The following is a 24,054-nucleotide window of genomic DNA, read 5'->3' as shown; positions in this document are numbered from 1 at the left end:
GTCGTTGATCATGGTCAACAGTCTCCTGTTGAGTCCGACTTTAGCACTCTTCCGGTCTCCAGGTCTCAACAGGCGATAGGCTCAACGTGAAATCCAGCATTCATGGAGATAGGGGGAAAACGCTGTAATGAAATGCCCCACCTGATTTCCTAGCTGTGCACGTCTTACCGCTCATCTACCAGGTTCAGCTGTGGAATTTCAGCTGTGGGACGAGAGAGGTTGAGAGAAGGTGGAAATGTGAGTTGCGAACGTGGCGAGACAACGAACTGCCCCTTCCACTTGAACTGTTTGATTTGTTTGCAAGGTAGCATTTCGAGACAACGAATCTCTATCCAAGATCATACCATGGCTATTTTTAAACGTTTATTTACAACGGTACAAGAATACTGCCAAGCATCCACTCAGGGGCAGCCTAACTATAACTGGTATAGCATGATGCAGGATAAAGTTACAAAAACTATCAAAAAGAAAGGATTGGGTGAAACTAATTTCGAGTGGCCCTGTATGTCACAGAGCAATGGTTATATTGATACTTTAGGACTTCCAATCTCGAAAAACGTCATAGGTGGGAGCATGTACACTCTTCTGAATGCTTGAAAACTTACGGTATTGTAGTTTCTATCAATGAACGCAGAGAGAAGGCCATTGAGAATTCAATTGGCTTTCTCGATGAAACATGCAAATCATTTCTAATCGGTGCTCGGCGCTGCCGCTTTGAATGTCGCTCGATCATGTACGGTGCTCTGACTATCCAGTCAAACGCTCTACGTTTGCCGAGACCCGAATGTCCTTATCCGAATTTGAATTACAAGTCTCTCGTGCAAAGAGTAATGGCCTTTCAATCACCAGAATGGTATGATTCGTCCTCGAGATATTCGGGATATTCGAGCTACGGGTCTAACTACAAGCCCCGCTGCCGTGAAGCCTCCTTTGCATCCATGTTTGGGGCCCTGGATGAAGATCTTGAGGGGCTAGGACTGGATCAGTTCACTAGTACCTAACTTAGGATTTTGACGTCTTAGAGGCATGGCCGACTTCGGGTTGACTGTACTATCTTGCGTTGGTCCAGGTGTGAGTCTCTTGTGCATGAAATATCATACTGTTGAATTCCACCATATTGAGAGGGTCGCGTATGGAAAATGAAATCCACATTGAATGAGAAGGGTTCGAAGAATGCTACTGTATGGGCTTTTGCTTGCTGCTTGTGTTGCTTGTTGGGAAGATTTGATTGGCCCACTTCTAATCCCAGCTCCACTGTCTGTTTGATTGGCGCACGCTAGTGCCTTTTGAATTTATCATTTGAGGGGACTCGACAATCCCTGGCAATCATTCTATATTTGGCTTTGGAGCAGTGAGATGGTCTGTTCTGTCATTATATTGTAAAGCTCCAACAAGCATTATGTAGTCATAGGATTTTGACAGGTAGGACCTTAAGAGTCCCAGATCTGAAAAAGACGGACAGTTGTCAACACACTCTCCCTGCGACCCGTAGAGCAGTCGATCAGTTAGCTGGCGAGTACCTTCAAGCCGTCAGCAGAGTTCGCATACAGTGGCAGTTTGTGTATTCGGGGCGACGTGACATCACCATCAAAATTGACAACCGGAAAGATCATCTAGAATAGGACGCTTCAGTGTCGTGTATTGCAAGAAGCACAGCGGAAATTCTCATCGAGATACCCCCCGCTTTGTAACCGCACGTTAAACGGCTTCAAAAAATGCCGACATCGCTTGGAGGAGTTTATCTTTTGAACAAGTCCTCGAAAATTGTCATATTCATTGGGTCGTTTAAGTAGCTCGTTGCTGACTAATCTCACAATAACCAGAGACCTAAGGCATCCAAAGGAATTCAAAATGTGAACAATCTCTGGTTCTTTGATAAGGTCGAAGACATGCCTCGATATCACGTCGGCAACCACTTCTCGGAGAGTTGTTTCATGTGGCGGTACTGACGTTATGAACTTTACGACCACTTCGTAGAACACTGGAGAGCTTCAATTTGTGTTCGCCCATTGAAAGAACTTCAAAGTAGCCAGAGTCTTCAATGGAAGGATTTCGTACTTATCAGCAGCGATGAATAATTCAATATTGTTGAAAGCAGTTTGGTTCTCTGGCTCTGTATTTTCTGACCCTGTATTTTCTGGCGCTGTGTCTTCTGGCTTGTCTTCTGAAGCGGATAATTCAGACTCGTGACCAGAGATGGCCAGCGCTGACATGGGCTGATATTGAACTATGTGCCCGTCCTCGCTATACTCCCTGAGAAAGAGGAAGGACAGAACACGCTCCATGGTCTCTTGGGTGTCATCTCGGATGTTAATAGCTTTGTCGGCAGACTCCTAGAAAAACGTCAGTGACCGAATATATCTGCTATGCCCTATTCATTATACCTGGAAGCCATCACAGATCGCGCTATAGAAATAGCTTGACTGAGTGCAAATAATAGCCTGGAGGACTTTGAAAGTAACTGCTTGGCAAAGAATCACCATTTCCGAGAATTGGGCTCGTAGAAGTAAGTCCCGCATTACATCCTGGAGTTCAGTCATCGTCGACATGGATGGTGCCGCTAGTAGTACCGCTTCCGTTGAAAATCGGTCTCACAAAAACGTGAATAGATTCAGGATAGAGAATTTGATATATTATCTATAAGTATTATTTGCCCCAGCTGTGGTGGTTGGATACGTAGTTTTAGTTAAAGACAAAGCAAGTCACGGGGGGCGTATGATATCAGAACCGGCTAAATATAGTGACAATGACGCGTAGACAGTTCCAGTGATGAAAATGCAATGGTCCTAATACTTGGTTACATTATTCGATATTCCAAAAGGCTATACTGGTGTATGTACAACGATTCAGCATCTCTCAACAAAGAAGTTTGGTAGTATTTTGTTAGGGAAGCGAGACACTTGATAATGTAGTGTCAGCCACGCTGTCAGAATCAACTCTCAATATTTTGAAGAAAAGTTTTCGAGCTATGTATGCTACTATTCATTGTGCACTATTTCTCAAAAGTTACGAAGATCGCAAGTCACTTTGATATCACCAGATCAAGTCTATACATACCACTTCAAACTCCAAGCTTGAGATTTCAGATTCGGCGACATGTCTCCGCGGCGGAAAAACACGAGCCGCTTTTTGTCAGCTATACCCTCATTATACCCTCATGGATTCCTGACCAAAAACCAACCTGGGCTGCAACAGGGGGCGACAAGACCATCACCCGCCACAACCTAGTGCGCAGCACACCGACTCAAGAGCGGAAACGATCTTTCCCCAAATACAAGTAGAGTGCACGAAGCTTCTGATATTGATGATCGAATGCTTATTACATCCAGCAGCTTTGGCCATTTGTGACTGTTAGGCTGCCCCCGTGGCGCGCGGCTCTGAAACCGCTTTGGCGCCTGGGCGAAGTCTAGCATGGCCGTGACCGTCCTAGCCCGCGAGACGGTGTATGGTTTGCCTTTCTTACCTTCATTTAAGCCTCCCAGAATACCCGAGATACTGGCGAACACGTCTCCTACTTCACTCCGTAACTTCCTTCAAATGTCCCTTACCTCTGTACAGTCCATTAGCAGGAGCTTTTACAGTATACACTTCTCTCTTCCGGTTCATCTGTCCGCGGGTAACAATATCACTACCGTAAGTTAGCGTTGCGAAATAGGAAGTTCCCATCTCTACGGAATTTTCCATCAGGCGATCGCTTGCTGTCTTCTAGAAGAGAGGTGTAAAGTCTCCCTGTCACCCCTATTTTAGCTTCTTCTTTTTCTTTTTCTTCTTCCTCTTCTTCTTCTCATCTCCCACTCCCACTCTGCAGCGGTTAGCTCTCTATCCTGCAGACTGTCTTTTTAGATATTCCACAACATCAGGCTTTCCAGTCTGTTAAAAGTCACAAGCCTCGTCTCGTTGAAACCGTCATCCACCATGGAAGACATACCGAACGAAGACTTCTGCCTCCCTTGCCTTGAACGTTCTGACCGCCTCTGGCGCGGAGGCGAACCATTCCGAGTTCAATGTGACCATACCGCTGCTTGCCAGCCATTTCCTGCTAGTCTCGAAGGCACTCGCCTGGAATACCTCGCCCTTATCACTACCATAGACTGGAACTTCAAATATTCGGCTATGAACCCTGATTCGTACAACGCCAAGACAACTGAGGCGATCCACAACCTCAATGCTGAATTCACTAAGGCTGTCGGGGTCCACCAGCGCCGGTACTTGGATGACCAGGCTGGGCTTGAATCCTTCTGTGCGTCCCATAGAGCATCTATCGACCCTCAAAAGCCCATCTCTGAGAAAGGAATACCTGGAGCCTTATATGCCAAAGCTACCACAAAGCCGCGCCTACAGTGGGGTGATCATGGCTGGTATATCTGGCAGGCGGCCGTGAAGGACTTTAATCGCACTATGATGAAGCTGATTGACGAGTATGATGAGTCCGATTATGTTTATGGCGATGAGACCTGCTTGCAAGCCTGGATCCGAAAGTTCCCCTTGCCTCTGAAGAAGTGAAGCTCAGATACATGTTACTGAAGGACACAATAGAGGCTTCATGAGTTTTTAAAGCACTATCAAGCCCAATTCATGCGTTTGCAACCTCTGTGGACTGAACTATCTGTGCTCCCTTACTCAGCTGCCCCAGGCTGTAGGACATTGACCGGGAAATGTATGGAAAACCCTGCAGATGGCTCTCGGTTTCCAGTGACACATGTGCTTCGGGCACCTGGCGCTGAACTGGTATGAAGTTGCGTGCGGTCATTGCCTCCTCTAGCTCCGATATCAACATCCCCAGATTTTGATGTATTGATGGGCCTCTGGCAGGATCGTGAAAGGCCCATGACTCTGCGAGAGTCAGCATTTTCGCTGGGCATTTCGTTGTGACGCAATAATGCATCTGGTTGAAGACCATCATCATCAGAAATCGATGGTTGGCCCGTCTGTCCAAGACTTATTTCTGTTCCTGAATAACCACCGTGGACAGGAACCATAGAATCTATTGTTGGGGTTAGATGTTAAAAGGTTTCTACCTTCATTGAACTCCAGTAACTATGGACACCCACCTAGGCTAACAATTTGAGACCCTAGGACAGAGCCTTGCCCAGTGTAACCTTGAGCGCAAGAATGTAAAGTAGCTCTCTTTCTAGCAGACGCGTCGAAATTTCTGCTGTCGTCATGTGGCCTCTTCCGGCCTGTATAACCAGAAGCAACTCCGGTAAATGGGGCAATATGATAAGAGTTGCGCATCTGAAACGCGCATCGGTAAGACTTATATGTATTGTATATTGCTTCATATACCTTCAGCAATATTAATCGATAATCTTCGTCGTACATCGTTTCTTCATAAGCGTTCAAAGCTTCAATCTCAATTTTCGATAGCCCGGCTCGTTCGAAACTAAACAAAAAAGACAGTTAGTAACTAACCCTATATCCTAAGGGGTTGACGCACATTTTCGCTGCATGCACCAGTGGAAATTCCAGTATGGCTTCTCTCCGATTAAACAACTACCACCTTCTATCATATCGTTGGAGATACATGCATCGCTTCCGCGCGCGTTCTCGATCTTCTTTGGGTAAGTCGGCGCTGCGATAGGCTTCGCCAATGATATTTTGGACTGCCTTCGTGAGAAGCTTCCCTTTCTCGCTGACGGTGGGATCGGTCTCTCGTTCCAACCGCTTTTTCTCATTTTGAACAATATCATGTAGTATGATAAGTACGACCCTTCGGCCGATAGGTTTCAGCGTTGTTGAATCGTCAAGTTCATCAATATCACGTAGACAACAGTCAACAAGCGCGGGATTCGAAGGAGGCTGACTGTGCCCCCAGAAGTTTGCAACGGGCTCCGAGATCCAGTCGTACAAGCATTGCGGTACATCAGTTCCGGTGCGACACCTCCATTTCTTTGTTAATTTTGCCAGGCGAGAGGCTTGTTCAGCTGAAAGTCGCTCTTTTTTATCGTTCTCCTACCTCTGGAACCATTCTTCAACTTCCATTCCTTTTAAATTACTAACACCACTATTTCCAATTAACTTTGCACGCCATGATGCTATCAATGCATGCGAAACCGAGATCTGCCGTAAGTTATGAGTAGCTTCCCTATTGGATTAGCAAACTTATAGACGAGAGTTCAGCAATTTGGCCTCACAAGCTCACCAGCAGATAACACCAAATCGGCAAGTTCCTTACGTTTCAACGGTATCTCGATTTGGACCTGGGCCCGTCATGTGAGTCTCGTTTTTGTGATACCGTCTTCACTAGACATACCAGAGAACTACTATTGTTGCCCATTGTGTACGACCAACTGCCCCGTAGATTCAGTTCCAAAAGGCGATGGTAGAAACAAGGTTGAACAAATATGAACCCCGCACTGGCATTGGGTAGTGAATTGTCACGGGAGCGTCAGCTTACATCACCAATTCCAGCCAAGCATTAACTAGTTAGTTAGTTAGTTAGTTGACTACAATGGGTTCCAAAAGTCTGATTACACCACGCTAATTTAGCGCGTTTTTTTTAACACGCGTTTTCGCATCTCTTCTATTTTCCACTACCACGCAACCATACAGCTTCGCCTGTACCCCGCCGTAGATCGTAGGGTCCCATAGCGCGAATCATCCCAACAGCTAGGCTCAGCCGCTGAAGAAAGTAAAGATAGGTATGATACTTGAGAGGTTTCATGTCGTGAGTACCCATACCGGAAGAGGTCAAACAGGTTGACGACAGATGGGCACGTTGTGTTTCTCTGGTTTGAAATCCAATTTCAGAGAACGGCGTGGTGAGGATACGCGGGTCCTGAAAATATCTTCCACAGAGCAAACGTTACTTCTGAATGCCCCGTCCATAATCGCCATTGCAAGTACCAGAATTACGATGTCGAAGATAGGCTGCTTCACTTCTGACATCAAAAAGATTTTTCTTGGCGTTCTGGTCAGTTTCGCGCATCGCAAGTCAAGCCACATGGGTTACTCACCTTTTTGGCCTGCTACAATGGCCCTTGGTATGCTTCAAATCGACTTCCATTACAAGGTGATCACGGAGTCCACCAGGATTTGGTAGCTGAACCAGGTTAATCTGGCCATAACAGAGAGTTTTGAGATCCTTGTCCCTAAGATCCCAATCCTCTTCATGATCCTCTTCACCGTCGTCAGTAATGCTAAAGAAGTGCCGGACATTAGTTCGCTCGTTTTTTTCGACATAGACTAGTGCCCCTGGCCGGCTTCCGGTATAAGCTGAAACCAACAGAAGGAAGGCAAGCTAGATGATTTGCCGACCATCGGGATATGGTGTTGTATCTTTCGTCCAGTGATGATGTAGCATAATATATAGATCATCGACGTTCATGACAGGTTTTTCTCCAACTGACATGTCAAGATTATATCGTGGAGCCAGAGTCTCTTTCATATAATACCGATCTTATGTCAGAATTTAAATATTGAGGGAGTAAGATCTTACCCACGTCATTGATATCTTGGCAACTCTTCGCATGGAGACTACGTCCAACAGCCTTGCGATAGAGCTGACACCATAACCTCCAGTTTTCGTGCAGACTGCTGAACTTCTTGATCTCAGAATTATCGAGTATCCACTCCAGAAATACCATCACATCTCCTTTCTGCACCCTAACGAGGAACTGAAGAGGATCTTCCCCTAAATGGACACAGTGTCTGGCTTGATTAGCTAAAATGAAAACCAACACCGGAAGGAGGTGGTACCTGGTCCATCTTCTTTTTATGAAGTCAATGTTGTTTTTAGTGGAAACAGCATGCCGTTCTTGAATGATGCCTTTCTCCAATTGTCGGCGACGTCGTCGATAATGCTCAGGGCTAAACACCAGCTTCTTATTTTTTGAAGTGCAGATGCTAAAAACAGTCATAATCTCAGGTATCGATAATCTCAGCTGAGACTATGGAAAAGCGGATGGTGATGGGAATTGTTAGCGGCCGTAAAAGAGAAGATCACAAAAGTAGGAATGCATAAAGCGTCTCTAAATTATTTATACCAAACAAAGCTTAGGGATGGACGGAGGGAGAAGACCTTTTAAATATCATTCAGAACGACCCCTTAAAGATGGAATCTAGGATGACCTGGTTGACGCCACGCCCCAGGGGCTTGCTGTCAGCCTCGGCGCTTTTGTTTAGTTTCTTGGTCTAGGAGTTGAGGTAGTTGTCGCCCCACGGACGGTCGAGCATCTTATTGCAGTCAACACCGAGGTTGCTTGGCGTACTTGACGGCAAACTGGCGGACAATGAAGCACCAGCCGTGGAGACCGGGACCAAGGTGATGGTACATGGTCGGAGTAGACCTGGGCATCACCGAGAGCTCTGTCAAAGTAGGTGAACATGATGACTTTGACCGAACAGGAAAAGGCCTGGTACAGATCCTCCCAGGAGGCCTGGGGCTCGAGCAGGGAATGGTCGACGATGTTGATGCAAAGAGAACGGGCTTGATACACTCGGAGGGTGGCCGTGTGCATCTTGCAAAACGCCCTTTCTCCGTTGGCGAGGACCGGCTACAAGCGGATATAGAATTGGACAGGCTCGTGCGTTACCCTGACCGCCTGCCGTGGGCATAGTGAGTGAAGAAGTGATCTTAGCACTAAGAACTCGGGAGCACTCGGGGAGCACTCGGAGAATATTCAGGGAACACATAGCAAATTAGCACTCAGTTCTATCACGTGACCTGTTAATGACTAAGATTCCGGTAAAAAGCACGCTTAAACTGGCGTTCAAATTAGCCGTTTCCGGTGACAAATTTACCGTCACCTAGCGTTGCGGCGTAAGTATGCCGTACTGACTTCGATATACGAGGAAGTCCCTCTAGGAGTTAGTGAGCCGGTCTTTTAATCTCTCCCAAATTCTGCAGGTATTTCGGCTATCTAGAGCCACGAATTGTGAACTGATCCTCCGGGATCTGTGATGGGCCTTGAATATGATTTCCACTTCCCACCGACTAAGATCATACAGTCATACGCGGACGAGGTTGACAGTCACGTTACCGAATTCCATGATTTTCAGAAAAAAAAAGGATGATAGGCATTTTCCACCGTACTCGGGTAAGGTTAACTGAGTCAAGTTGGAGCCGAAGTGACTAAGCTCATCCAGACTAGGAATCTGACAGACCTACAGGTCTACAAGGCAAGGAAGCAATCTGGAGGCGAGACAACTGGGATTGGGAAGTCTATCTCAGGAAGGAAGAAGGGAGAGGGAAAACCCACGAGCGGGAGAAAAACCCTCAAGGCACATGACTGCTGCTGAGCCTAGCAAACATCTGGAGAGGGCAAACTCTCTCAGTATCATCACTTAGGGAATAAAAAAACTTAATAGTGACCTTAAAAGAGGTCCACTTCAGTCGCTGTTGATTCGGAAAAAGCCTTGAGTCAATCCATTTACGGTGTCTTTCCAAGGGCCCACCAAGATTGGCCTCAGCCTGGTTCAGTTAGCGTGATGTCTGATTGACCATGTCTCCGCCAGCGGACGCGCAGGCAGTGGCGCAATCATGTGGGTGCTCTGGTAAGGTACGGACACTAAGTCTTTTCGGGATTTCATGTGACCAGTCAACCGACGGAGACTAGCTAGCCCACAAGATTCCCTGCCTACGTTCGGATGAGAAGGTTGTTTTCCATCCACCCTGGAATACCATGTCACCCCTATCTAAGTGCGGACATGACTCTGTGGTATGACTTTTAAATCACTCAGTTTCTACCTTATCGTCATTCGAAGTGAGAGAAAACCCATTCTTGAGGCTCGCGCTCTGTTTTTGCCGTTACTTCTGTATTATTTCCAATTACCCACCTCCTTCTCCCGCCTGTCCCGTCGACATGGGGTCTAGCAGGCGGTCGATACTGGTGCAACGTACGGCAAAGGTTCCTATCGCTAGATACCGCCGAAATCATAAACTGCAGTCCTGCGAGCCATGCCGAAAGTCGAAAGTTGCGTGCGATCACAGCATACCTTGCGCAAGATGTATTAGGAGGCGGTGTGTTGATGAATGCTACTATCATCCGAACCCTCTTACGCGTGTAAGGAAACGGACATTCCATCCTAATTCGAAAGCAAGGATGTAGCTTTTATATGTCCCACTAACATAAATATGTCTCTTTAGCATCGTCAAGAAGCCACTACAACTGCGGCAGCAGAACCAAATGTCCTGACTCCATCACCGCCGACCAGCGCTGTCTCTCGCTCCTCAATTGCGCAAGCTCGTGGAGGCGATGAAACCGGAATTGTTACCGCTTCGCAATTGTACAGTCCCAGGGCGATCTTTGCACTACCACAGCGTGCAGGGTCAGCACCGCCGTTATCTGACTTTTCGGAGATCTGGCGGGGCAAGCACGGGTTCCTTGGCTTCACCTCTCACACATCCATCATGACAGAGGACTTAACACAACTCGGTATAACTTCCAGCGGCCTTGAACGTGCCACGGCTGTCCACAAGAAACCTATTTCGTGCGAAAGAATCGCCAGCGGTTGCCGGGTTCTCTCTTTCCTGCAACACAGGGCAATGATAGATCGTGGCATCGACTTGTTTTTCCAATCTACCGAATGTATCCACATTCATTGCGGCGAGTTCATTGTGAGACAGTGGTTATCACAGTTGTGGTTTGCCCATGGCGAGATTTTGTTAAGTCAGAATCCCGAGCAGATACGGCAGCTATGTCGTTTGCTCTGTGAGAACACGGCGACACCACAAGTGTTTGATGGCTGCACCACAGCAAGGCAATGGATTTCCTCTGCCACAGGCAAACACATACGCTGGGGAGTGATCGCCATGATCGCTAACTACCTGGGGACATATGCAATGGTAACAAATTCATCGGATCCATTTTTCCAGGAATTCAACGTGGATCGAAAATCACTATTGGATCACATCGTTGAAGTTTCAGATGTATGCATCGGGTTTTGTCGAGAAATCGGCGCTTTGGATGATGCATACATCTGGGCCCTTTTCGAGCACTACAACATCACCAAATATACAAAGGGAGAAGCTTGTTATACACCTTACTGTTTCGGTGCTGAAGTGAATAGCGCCTTTGTTGCGATGGGTCTTCACCAGGAGATCAAAGCCGATAGTCAAGTTCCTTTTTTCCTCGCTGAGCTACGAAAACGACTTAGAGCAATGATCTACACAGCAGAGATCAGCATAGCTACGTTTCTGGGTCGGCCACCGCGACTCTCGCATCGTTATATTAACTTAGAGCCGCCACTAGATCTGACGGACTCACAGTTATTTTCGGAAGATCAAGAGGAACTATCCGTCTCCATCGCCCAACTGGACGAGCAAGGTTATAACCGAGATGGAGAGATAAGTCATGTTTCTTGGATACGGTCTTCTATCAATTTCATGGCAAGGAGAGAGGACATTTTGGAGCTGTCATTAGGGAACCTCACTCCAGACGAGGTGCTGCAAAATGCAGATATTATTCAACGCAAAACGGAGGAACATTGGGGAGCTCTTCCGCAAGTTATGTTGAATTTGAGAGATGGGATATGTGGGCTCGAAAACCAAAGGGTCAACGAGTTACACTTTCAGAACGTCTTTCGTCAAGGCCCGCAGGCGAATTCACTTCTACTGCACCGCGTACTCATGCGCAAAGCGGGTATGGGCCCCGCAGGATTGATAAATATGGCACGGACAATCCTGAGTGATGTGATGGGACTGTACAAACGTGTCGAAATGTCGGCAGCAACATCATTCATCTACTTCCTAGCAGTACATGGACTTCGCAGTGCGGTTATATTGGCGATAGAACTCCTGAAGCAGGAACAACTCCCAGTGTATCCCAACGAGCCGCTTCTGCCTCGAAGCAGGACAATTCAGGATCTCTGTATCTTCACAACTCAGCTGAGCGATTTGGATCCAATGTTTGGAGATAGAGAACTTTGCGAAAAGGGCCGAAAGCTGATTTCTCGGATCCTTGATAAGATCCTGAGTCCTTTGAATACCGCGGATAGGCTTGGCCAAATTTCTTCTGCACCAAGACAGCAGCCCGGTACCAACACTTTCACAAACAATACGGTTCACAACGCATATAGGCTAGATGGATACTTGACGGATGGTCTCAATTATGATCTGAGTGCGCCTGTTTTAGGTCCAGATCATGCATTCAGGCTGTGGCTGGAGAACGTTGATGGCCAGGATTGGATACTGTAGCGTCCTCGCCTACAAGCTATTTTATTATGTCACCAACAGGCTCTATTACTGACCAGAATTGTAGTTATGACAGTTTTCAAAATTTATTATGATTCAACAGGGCCGTGAGAATGCTGTTTGAGGGACAGAAGAATCGCCAACGCCGACACCATCCTGTCTTCGGTGTGACTGTATAATGTACTTGGATAATTACAAATCAAGCAGGGATGGCGGATCAGTCGCTGCAGCCATTTGCATAATATTCTGCTACAGCAGTTCATCTAACTTTGCTTTGCATGCCATATAAGGGAAGCATTGCATCTAAGTCTCCATGGTCATATGGTTGGGTCCGATGGAAGGCCAACAACATTACTGAGATCATTGTAACACACAGTATCTAAGACATCAGATGGAACTATATGTCAGTAAGCCTGTAGCTTTTCAATAGGCATAGAGGATATCTCTGAAGAACCGCGCTTTTATTTAGGGACCGAAGCGTCCTGGATTGATTTTGGAGGTAGCACAGGCCATTCTTAACTCTCGTTTCAAGTCTAACAATATAGCCCAATTATTGCAGCTCATTTGGAAGATATAGCCATTCAGCGTACCATAGGTTGACAAGAAATTTGAGCACAAAGGGAGGAATGGAGAAGAGTGGCTAGGAAACACAGACTAGACTACGCATTGGCAGCATACTATCTTGCTGCCATCGATGCTAGATGAGCGGTTTAAAAAACCTTCACTGTGACAGTCCAAGGAGACCGGCTCCGAAAAGAACAAAAAAATTAGTCATAGTGGAGATACACAATGTATAATTTGTTTTCACCGCATTGGTGCATGTTAGTGCGCTTTGACTAACAATCTAAGCTCTGTTTCCCTGTTTGTACCTATATGCCTGTTAGGATTTCAACGCAACCTCCGACATTCAGTTCAAACAAAGGAGTTATATACAACTATACTACAAAGTTGTTACGCTGAAATGGCTTTATCAGCCGTCGCTAGAGTCACCGTTATTATCCATTATTGATACCATTCTAGTCTTTCTTCCTCTGCCTTTGCGGTACTCTTGCGACCTATTTGGTTATACTTTATTAGACTGTACGATTCCAGTTACGCAAAACAGTTTTTTTGTGAAAGAGGCTGTCACTAAATTTTCAGGCTCATAGGGACAGGACTTCTCATGTGAAGGTGATCTGATCAGACCCAATTTGCTTGAAGTATAAACAACTAGCCTTTGCCTATCAAGGATTCGAACAAAATAGATGGTATTCACAATTCACTCTCGGAGCCAACATTTGATGACTAAGTCGAAGCTCTGGAGTGCTGATTGCGATAGAGCACACGCAAAGCTGAGTCTCTCTCGAGTAGAGTGAGCGGTGCGTCGCACTCGACCAGGTTTCCTTGGCTAAAGACAGCAACCCGATGAAACTTTTCGATATATGTGAACCGGTGAAGAACAGAAATGATTGTATGATGCTGGAACTCAGCGTCTATAATATCTTGCATAATGCGTTCTGTTGTCGCATCGACACTGAGATTAGTTAGTACCACACCGCTTTATAAGTTTCTGGGAAATTGTGCGATTATCAAGTACGCCGGTATAATAAGCGTCCTATGGGAAAATATCTTACCAGCTTGTTGCCTCGTCCAGGATCAGGATTTTACTCGGAACCAGCAGTGCCCTGGCCAAACAAAGCAACTGCCTCTCCCCGTGTGACCATTCAGATGCCACCATTTCAACGTCTAGCCCGCCTATGCTGCTGGCTCTCACCCACAAGCCAACCTTTCGAATTGCTGTCTCAATAGACTGACTAGAAGATAGACCTCGGGGGTCTAGGTTGTGTCTGATTGAGCCAGGGATAAAGAAGGGGTCTTGCGGCACTACGTTGATGCGCGAGCGAAGGTCATCGCCGTCAAAAGTAGCGATATCCAGGTCGTCGACTTTAATAAGTCCTTGACTTACCTCTATCATCTGTAGCAGGGCCAAAACAAAGGTGGTTTTCCCACTACCAGATGATCCACAGATGGCAACCTTTTCACATGAATTAATGTTCAGGCTCACGTTTGTCAGCGCAGGGGGGCCGTTGCATCTATTATAAATCAGGCGGTCTTCTGGTAAATTCTGGGGGAACAAGGAAACGTACGTGTAACTAGCCACAACATTTTGGAAATGGATTATGCCTCTTGTTGGCCAGATCGCAGGAGGGAGGGAAGTCCCGGTTGGCTCACGTGGAGTTTCGTATACGAAGTTTTGGACACGCGCGACAGCTCCAATAGAAGTCTCCAGCTTCGTCCACGCCTGAATACTTTGCGCCAGGAGCAGGTTGAAGTCTACGATGAGCACAAGAACAACACCAAGTGCTCCAGCTTCAAAACTACCGATAGTAGATATAGCCACCTCGACGATAAGAATGGCCATGGCGCCAACGATGAGATCGAGCACCAGAACCAGCCATTGCTGAATACTGAAGAGCATATAAAATGGCCTCTGCGACCTGTCCAGCATGTTGCCATGTTTTTGCTGGAAATTGGCATCCCAACGGAAGGCGCGGATGGTTGCTACCCCCTGGATTGTTTCAATGAAGTGATTGAAAATTGGAGCCTTAGCTTCAATGTCCAGCAAACGGACCTGGCGTGAAGTGCGCAAATAATACCGTTGGACGAGGAACAATGCAAGAGCTAAGACTGGGAGTGCAGCAGCGAAGTATTTCCCAAGAACACAAATTATGACCAGTTGGACAAGACATGATGTAGCTCCTGCAGTTGCGTTAGATTAAATTATGACAGTTGGTGCTTGATTTATTAACTTGCCCGTAGCCAACTGCATTGCCTGCGACGGGAGAGTCATGTCGATAAGGTCCATATCTTGGCTAAACCTGTCATTATGCGTAAGATATAATGAATGTAATAGAAGTAATCGGTAAAAAATTGTACCTATTGGTCATAGTCCCTGTGTCTGTTTTGCTGAAGAAACTAAACGGGGCCCTGTTTGCCAAGTATCAGGTATCGTCAAAAGTATTAGGTGAGGTTGTCAGCGATTGTACTTGCCTCAAAGTTGCCTTTAGGAGATTTGAGTGTAATTTCATGGCTGTATTGTTAATAATCTTGATAAAGAATACCCTATTCAAGTGAGGATTAGACTATTGACTTCACATAGCTCTCACGGTTGATGGGAGAAACTTGCCAACACTCTCCAGCGACTGCAAAGCTTGTCAAAGCGACAAATAATGCATACACTCCGATATAGAGGCCTGTCTTCTGGTTCGGTTGTTCTTCATTCGATTTCGTCCAGATGTTGACCCAAATAGCTGAAAGGACGAACCAGAAGGCTTTAGATGATGAAATATGAACACAAAGTAGGCTTTACTCACGCGAAATGTTGGCAAACACTGCCTCCGAAATTGTAAATAGAGCCCAGATAATCAATACCCATGACCCTGCAGTTTGTGAATAATACCTATAGACAGACCAATTGCCGGTTTGGCGCTGCAATTCAAAATGCTGACTTTTCATTTTTGCAGGGCGGGTAGAGCCATGAGGGCTTGCATGGATCGTCACTTCGTTTGTCCCTATCTGTCCACTCGATGAATGAGTTCGGGATGTGGCCCCTGGGACCGCCTTTTTCATCTCAAATAATTGAGCTTCTTCCCCTTGACTCCCGCTCGGCGGCCCGCAACTTACGAGCCTGCCGCGATCCAGTTCAACGACAGAGTCCATGAACGGCAGGATACGATCTGAGACCATGAGTGTTAAGTTGAAAAACGTTAGAGCTTAAACTTACAGTTATGAGTAGCGAGTATCACAGATATACCAGATCTACGAAAATGTCCATCTTTGCCGATCAAATGAGTAATGATGTGACTGATGGCAGAGGTGTCGAGACCACTCAGTACGTCGTCCAGGACAATGACACGGAGTCTGGAATATACGGCACGGGCGAGGCACTATGTAGCATATGCAATTTGTCAGCCTAAAATCCTTGACACTGCCAGTGCGATAATAGAGGAGTGTTGAAATACCACCCGTTGTTTCTGGCCTCCACTTAGAGCCACGCCGTTACTTCCCGCAATTGACTGGTCTCCCTCTGGCATCCTGTCGATATCCCCACGCAAGGCGCAACAGGAAATGGAAAATTCATACCATTCTTGGTCAAAACCATGGCCTCCAGTGATATTATTTCTTATGGTGTCATTCATGATCCATGGTGTCTGGGAACAAAATGCGATGCCGCTCAAGCTTGGTGTTATGGACCCACTTCGTAAAGTCGTTTCCCCAATCATAGTCGCCAGCAATGTTGACTTTCCTGAAGCAACGGCTCCAATAATAGCAGTAAGACCGGGTCGGATAGTCAGACTCAATTTGTGGAGAACAGCATCATGAGATTCAGCTGACCAGCAGATATCAGCTTCTTCAAATGTAATGATGACGGCCTTCGACGTGGCTGAGGGGAGATTCTCAAGTGATATAGATTCTCCCAAAGATTCCGATGGTACAGAAGGTAGACAGGGTTTCCTCAGGAGGTATTTCTCAATACGACCAAAGCATGCAACGCCCTGCATACAAGATGGCAATGCTGTACAAAGGACATTCAATGAATAAGTGATAATACCAATCAAAGAGATAGAAGCAAATGCATGCGATGCGAGGAGCGTGTCATCTTTCTGCACCACCGCTATGATAGCATAAACTGCCAGTGTCGCAAAGGGGGCAAGAATTGCAGGAGCGTTCGCTAAACAGCGCTTAGAAAAAGAATCGCACTCAAACAAGGGAAAGCTGGGCTTACATATAACCATCTGCCATACGAGCAACTTCCGGAAATTTCCAGAGGTTTCTAGTTCAATCTCTCGCAATCGAGAAATGTTGTCACCGTAAACCATAGAAAGGCCAAGCATTTTCATTGCTTTCATGTCACCAAGCATACTGGCTGTGACAGATACTCTCCTCTGTACGCGTTCAAACCACCGCCTCTGGGCCAGCCCGAAACGTGCACTAATCTTGGATGTCGCTATAACGGAAACTAAAACGGCTGTTTAGTATCGAGGGGTAAGCCGAAGCCTTGTAAGTTACTGACTGATGCATATAACCAGTGGCACAATGGCAGCTATGCCCACCTGCCGCCCCAATAGCCACGATGCGACACCAACCTCGAGGATTGAAGCCCACAGTTCATGGACCAGTCTCAGGGACTGTACGATTCGTTCCACATCCGTCCCCATTAAGGTGAGAGCTACGGAATCGCCAATGACAACAGCCGGAAGAGATGCGGTATGCCGGTAAAGCTTGGAGATTAGGCCGGACCGTATTCGGCTGATCATGCGGTACACCTGGCGCCAATACACTGCACGTGATACCTGGAGGCTTTGTATTAGTACAACCTGGTAGGGCAAAAGTGTCTTTACTACTTACAGCTATGCCAGTATAGACGAGGATAAAGGCACCCACAAGTGCCTGTCCAGATTCCCTGTTACTATCATCGGCTCTAATGTCCAGGTGCATGACTGCTGCTTGGATGAGGAATGGTTGGCACAAATTGAAAGCGGAGAGAGCGAGACGTGGTAAAATAGCGGATAGACACGACGCCATATACGCATAAAATGCCGCACGGAGTAGCCTAAAACGGCCATTGAATCGCTTCCATGATATATCAAGACTGAGACTTGTGCGTTTCTCTTGCAGGGCTTCATCAACATCGGGAATATCGCTCAACTGTAAGATCCTGGAATAACCTGAGCGAAGGAATGGCAGAACCCATATGAAGAAGCTACGGCCCCAGAAACCGGTCATCTGCTCTGCGGTCACATAATCGAACTCAGGTCGAAGAATCTTTGTTTTCCGGGTCGACTCGATCAGCACAACAGCCACAGTAAATACGAAGATCGACGTCCAAAGAGCTCGGGGGCTCAACTCATGGTTTATGAGCCAGAGTGAGCGTAGGAGTGGTAGGTATAAAATCGATGATGCCGAGAAGTGCAGCAAAATAATGTTGGATGGGTTCAGCGAGCGCTGGTCCTCAAGGAACGATAGAATTCCGGCTGCCAGAACTGCTGCTGCGCTAAGAACTCCGGCTCCTGCGGACAGCCTTGTCATCAAAAGGGGCGTCTTTGAGCGGAAAGCAACGAATAGAATATGAAACACAAACAGGACAGCTAAAAAGCTCTAAAAAAAGGTCAGCGATATAAGTTTTAAATTTTGTGTGACTGGGAATTACCAGTTTCCATATCGCTAATCTATGCGATCTTAATTTAACCGATCTTTTGCACAACAGTCTCAGTCGAAACGGGGCCAGCACGAGAAAAACAGAAGCTGGAAGGATGATGAAGCACATGTCGTTGAATAGCAAAGTGAAATCAAATGGTCGGCATGCAATGTCCACTCGAGGTCCAAATTTGTCATCTGCATGCGCAGAGCAGACGCTGGGTGAAACCATCATGGCCAGAAGGCTCTCCACTTTAGTTTAGATGAGCGAATATTCACAAATTTCACTAGACCGCGACTATTGAAGCTTTACGCACAGAGAAGCAACAACAATAGGTCTTATGAATGGGTTTCTCCTCTTCTAGCAAAATGCTTTAATTGAAGGAATCGAGGAAGATTTTTATTCCCCAGTATTCGCAGACTTCAAAAGGTCCACGGAAAGTGGCACTAGTCCCGTTTATCCTAGGAAGGACGGGACCCGGTTAGAATTCCTCAATGTAGCGAAAGCCTCGTTGATTGGTGGATTAGGAATTTATATAATGCTGCTTTATATTGAATCCAGGGCAGATACCTGTCCACCGGCATACCGCCCAATAAATTAAGTTACGATGTCCGTTTCGTTCACGACTCCGTTTGGCCTTGATAAGCAGTATACGCTCACGAATTTTCTGTGATAACTTAGGCAAGCCACAGGATCATGTGTCACTATGCGAATACGCCAAATTAGTCTCTGTCTCTTAACGGAATACCCGATGCAGGCGGGTCTCGATCGTCGGCCCCACTTATGCCGGTGTTTCATTATGGCCTGATTCTAGTCCGAGACAATACCCAACCCATTCCGTACTCCGGTGATAATGGGCTTTATTTATTCTTGATGTAGATTACTGCTTGGAAACGAAAACACATCTCTTATGCGCATCGTGCATCGGGTAGAAAAAATGACTCAACGGCGATTTCATCACGAATCCGAAGATAAGCTGACAGCCCTGATAGCAGGTGAGGAACGAGACAAAGGGTCACGTGAACCAGCGCTCTTCGGCATATTATTTCCTGATGTGCATGTATCCAAACTGCATAGTGACATTACCCTTAACCTTTATTGTGTCTTTCTTTTGATGGTGGTATCTACGACCGGGTTTGCAAACGTGGCTCTAACGAAGATCGTGGAAGACGTCATATGCTACCGCCACTATAATCATAGCTACAGCTTTGAGGGGCCCATTGACGAGAAGCTGTGCAAAAGTGAAGCCATTCAGTCAAAGGTGGCCATGATCTTCGCTATATCAGGAATGTGCGAAGGCATTGTTGCCCTCGTCGCCGTGTTCCATGGGGCATTATTGCAGATAGGTAGATCTATGACCTCGATTGTTGTAAAGGGGATTCCTTTGTGATAACCCCCGGTCAGCCCCCGGGAGACCTCAGGCCCGCAAACCCCCCCCCCCCCGGCACCCGATATCATCAGGTGACCGCGGACTGACAAGGAAGCCTTCGGCACCCATCCGCACTCGGACCCCTCCCACCACCGAGGGCTTCGGACCTCTCACATGTACTACCAGGATCCCGCAGGGTTTGAGGACCTAAAGGAATAAGCCCGGGTTGCACCACCATCCCGAAGGTTTCGAACCTCTCAGATTCTATCACGCAGGCATATAGCAGAGGGGGCCATCAGGCCTCGTGTGAAATCCTGGGGAGCTATAAGATAGGATCCCTCGAGGGACCCTTAAGAATTAGTCTTGGGATTCACTCCTGACCAGCGGCGCCTTCTTCTTCCCTGACGATCAAGTCTTTCTACCTTGTACAAGTAGATCCCGTCACAATTGTCATCATACATTGGTACCAGAGATGACTTTCTTCACAGGATCGACCGCAAACCTCTTGTCTCCATAGCACTTATCGGGATGGCGCTGAGTGTGATGTTCACTAGGATGTTTTTGCGGTTGCCTAATGTGTTTCCAACTCCATCTGCTGCACAAGGCTCGATTTCTCCTTATTGGTGGTGGTATTTGGTCTTCACGACCCAATCACTAGCGTTGTAATTCAAGCTAGTACGTAACCTACGATAGTCAAAATATCCCGACGGCCTGCGTATCGTAATTGGCTAGAAATAATGCACCCTTTGCGCTCATGCCGACCATGTGCATTTTATTCCGACCAAGTGCATACTCATGCCGACCAAGTGCATTGCATTCCGACTAAGTGCATATTCATGCCGACTAAATGCATATTATGCCGACCGAGTGCATTTCATTCCGATCAAGTCCATATTATGCCGACCAAGTGCATTGCATTCCGACCAAATGCATGTTCATGCCGACCAAGTGCATGTTCATGCCGACCAAGTGCATGTTCATGCCGACCAAGTGCATGTTCATGCCGACCAAGTGCATATTCATGCCGACCAAGTGCATATTCATGCCGACCAAGTGCATATTCATGCCGACCAAGTGCATTGCATTCCGACCAAGTGCATATTCACTCTAGCCAAGCACGTGCGAACTTTGAATCATTGTAATCCCGATGCTTTGCATTTCACCCATGCATTTTACTCAACCGACCAGCCGTACGTTCAATCCTAGGCAGCTATCCAAACCGCTACCTATCAATTTCAGTACAGTACGTATCAATTCCTTTTAGCAACATACCTCGGGATTGTGTCTTATTCCGATGTACCGCTTCTACACAGGTTGACTATACTGAGATCAAGCGGTGGCAAGCAAATAGCCCCACAAATGTCAATTTCAGGCTTCTCAAGTGATAGGTGACTTCCCGTAAGGTATTCTGCTTTGTCATACGTGTGTCAGTCTATTAGATTCGTATACAGGGCATGTCAAATACATTTCCATGCAATATATTGCTCTTTTAGCATAAAAAAGATCTTACCCTCTCGAGTGCTCATTACACAATCATCTACATCTCTTGCTGCCTGCTACTCGACATATTTTATCATAATCTTGAATAAACGTTACATTGTTAAAACTTCAAGACATTCGTTTCGATCTCATGAGCACCCAGATCAGCAAGCCACGGAATTTGAACAGTTGCGAAGGAATGGCAAGAATTCTGGCTTTGAACAGCTCCGATCTTTCAATTCGCCTGGATTCGGCCAAATCATTCCTCCCAGGCCAAAGAATTACTGGCTATGTGTCTCGGATTTCGCCTTGGGTTAGCACTGAAACAAGGATTATCATCAATTTCCGTGGAAGGTGCAGCACCGAATTCTTTAGCCGTGATTCTTCATGTCACAGCAGCCTGGACTTGTTCGGGCAAGATGGAGTTCAAAGTGAGCTTTTCAATGGTGCCTTACATATCCAAAGATCCTGTCCAAATCAAAACACCTGGCCTTTTGAAATCGTTATTCCTGAGCACCCTAATGCAAGATGTTTGAGATTGCATCCATTTGGGAAGGCATCATACCTGCCCCTATCCTGTGTCTACCTACATGCTCTTCCACCATCATTTGATCTGGCCAACAATACTGCTGTTTCATGTCGCGACTTTGCAGTTGTTGAGTACTATTTGGAGGCTACAATGACGACTTCTGACGCCTCTAAGTTTGCCATAGCTCGCCTGCCAGTTCAGCTTCGATGTGCATCATCCCCTTTCCCGATAACTGATTTCGACGTCAAGTTACATTCCCGACAGTATTATACTGTCACCTCCCCTAGCCTAAGTTCTGTTGTGGGCGCTGCCAGAGTTTCCATAAGACAACAGATCGCTAGCGCTCTAGGTGTTTCTGGAGATCCCCATCTTACTTTCTGCTTGGAAACCAGCCTAGCTTCAGTTCTACAAAAAGGCAGTCCATACCCCATTCCATTCGAGATACGAGCTATACCCCAATGGCTGGATACGAGCAAAGGCATCGACGTGCCCCAGACTATTGGTATAAACAGTTTTGCTCTTGCTATTCAATCGACATCGAGCATTATAGCATTCGCAAATGGTACTATGGGTGGCGGAGCAGATGTACGTGAAGACCACTTCAAGATAAGGACCATTTTGACAGAATTTCCGACACCGAAGAAGACAAAGCAGAGGGATGATGGAGTTCAATGCGATGCCGAATTCGAAGCAAATCCTTCCAACAATCAATCAACATCTTGTCGCAGTCTTTTGAGCTTAACGGTTGATGAAAACTCGAGCATCCTGAATTTAGGACACCTGCTCAACCTAAGACTCCAGCATGACCAGTTCAAGCCTCATGAAGTTCCAACATTTATCACTTATAATATCAAACGAACATATGAGTTAGATTGGAAGATGGCTCTCGAAGTGGGTGGAAAGATACTCAATGTCAGAGGAAGGCACCCAGTACTGGTCATGGAAGAGACTGATTAGGATGAGTAAGGCTAGCATCTTGTCTTTGTTATATATCCTCGATACTGATCAGCATTGGCGGTTTAAGAGACACAACCAAATGGAGATTCTTCGGGCGGCACCTATCCATGGTACTACATATACTTAGGCCCAGATCACTTAACACAAGTTGTTTAGGCTGTGAGGGGCGTGTATAACGTGCATACGGAAGCCCACTACATCAGATTCGATCATCTAGTTTGCAAGCGCTTCCAGCTCTGCTCCCGTCGTTCAAAAGCTCCTTGACAGGAGTGAGTACCCAAATAACCTATCTAGGACTGCCAGATCTGGGCAATGGGTGCTGAGTTCAAAAGAGAAGATACAAAGATCAAGACAAGAAATGTCGATTCTAATGAAATGAACTACCTTATTTCGTGGGGCTGAAATGCCCGTGCCTAGGAGGTTACATTGTATTAAGAAGTAGCAAAAGTACTGGTAAGCCAAATAGTGGGCCGGTCCATGAATGCATGTCTAAGCAAAATTTGCGGCGACATACCATCTTAGCGCGGGGTTCAGAGGGGAAGAGGAGAGACTGCTGTCGGGCTTAGGGGCAGACCGAAATCCGCTACAATCATTTCAGGGAGCACGTCGCTGCCGATCCTCTAAATGGCTCAGCGGCCCCTTTTGTTGCAATTCCAATAAAATGAAGCCGAATGCTCTTATTCGCGCTCTTTGACTCGATAGCGGACCGATTTTGCCTGACATTCTGGCGACGCTAACTCGGAGACTTCGTGGATAGTCGTCTGAATGCAATTGTGGTAGCTTTGGTCTTGTTGCCCATCCGTGCGGGTCGAGCCGCCACCAAGGTTAGTCCCTACATAGCCAGAAAAGTGGTCAAAATTCAAAGCTCGCCAATTGAAGTAGGCAGATTCTATGAGACAATGTGAGAAATACCTTTAATACGGCGATCCGACTAGCCAAACTCGGCGGTTTCTCGTGCAGCATCTTGCACACAGAACCTAATCCTCGGCTGTTTGCTCAGTACCCTTTCCATTCCTATTTTTACCGAGAAGACGACTAGCTAACTTCATATGCTGCTTCTTCCGACGCTCTGTGTTGTGTGGCAGAAAATTTAGATTTCCCATAGGCCACGATTGGGAGTGTACCAATGCTTACCAGACTGAATGATAGTTTCGAAATAGACAGCAGCTCTCTGGTGCTGGTGCCGGCTCTGGTGCTTTATGATATAGGAAGAAACGTAAAGGCGGATAGCAAATGATAATCTACGGGATACAAAGCCTTAAAGAGCCTCGAGAATCTAATGGGACCTGGTTTAACGATGCAGATGAAACAGGATGGAGACGGAGAAAAGGCTGCAACACTTGCGCCTGTGACCTGCTGCTATTGGGCAAATTTTCCGATTTCTTGAATGGATACGTAATTGACTAAAT

At 46.6% G+C, this 24,054-nt stretch overlaps 4 protein-coding genes across 4 annotated transcripts; 2 read left to right on the top strand and 2 right to left on the bottom strand.

Annotated features, from left to right (window-relative positions):
* Positions 1-1,991: 1,991 nt before the first annotated feature.
* POX_f07433 (uncharacterized protein) lies at positions 1,992-2,549 on the bottom strand (the record flags this gene model as incomplete). Its single annotated transcript, XM_050116234.1, has 2 exons — positions 1,992-2,333; positions 2,385-2,549. 2 exons carry the CDS (start codon positions 2,547-2,549, stop codon positions 1,992-1,994), a joined length of 507 nt encoding a protein of 168 aa, XP_049966373.1.
* A 1,366-nt stretch (positions 2,550-3,915) lies between these two features.
* On the top strand, positions 3,916-4,503 carry POX_f07432 (uncharacterized protein; the record flags this gene model as incomplete). Its single annotated transcript, XM_050116233.1, has 1 exon — positions 3,916-4,503. The coding sequence occupies one exon, from the start codon at positions 3,916-3,918 to the stop codon at positions 4,501-4,503; it is 588 nt and encodes a 195-aa protein (XP_049966372.1).
* A 5,848-nt stretch (positions 4,504-10,351) lies between these two features.
* Positions 10,352-12,136, top strand: POX_f07431 (uncharacterized protein; the record flags this gene model as incomplete). The annotated part of the gene is made up of 1 exon (XM_050116232.1): positions 10,352-12,136. The coding sequence occupies one exon, from the start codon at positions 10,352-10,354 to the stop codon at positions 12,134-12,136; it is 1,785 nt and encodes a 594-aa protein (XP_049966371.1).
* A 1,281-nt stretch (positions 12,137-13,417) lies between these two features.
* On the bottom strand, positions 13,418-18,542 carry POX_f07429 (uncharacterized protein; the record flags this gene model as incomplete). Its single annotated transcript, XM_050116231.1, has 11 exons — positions 13,418-13,646; positions 13,747-14,205; positions 14,260-14,872; positions 15,280-15,423; positions 15,487-15,849; positions 15,897-16,059; positions 16,135-16,844; positions 16,899-17,132; positions 17,187-17,466; positions 17,522-18,271; positions 18,324-18,542. 11 exons carry the CDS (start codon positions 18,540-18,542, stop codon positions 13,418-13,420), a joined length of 4,164 nt encoding a protein of 1,387 aa, XP_049966370.1.
* Between the last annotated feature and the right edge of the window lie 5,512 nt (positions 18,543-24,054).

Source organism: Penicillium oxalicum, chromosome VI (assembly GCF_001723175.1).
Source record: "Penicillium oxalicum strain HP7-1 chromosome VI, whole genome shotgun sequence".
In the NCBI taxonomy this organism is placed as follows: domain Eukaryota; kingdom Fungi; phylum Ascomycota; class Eurotiomycetes; order Eurotiales; family Aspergillaceae; genus Penicillium; species Penicillium oxalicum.
Note: the sequence above shows the minus strand (reverse complement) of the source record. Positions and strands in the feature narration are given on the sequence as shown.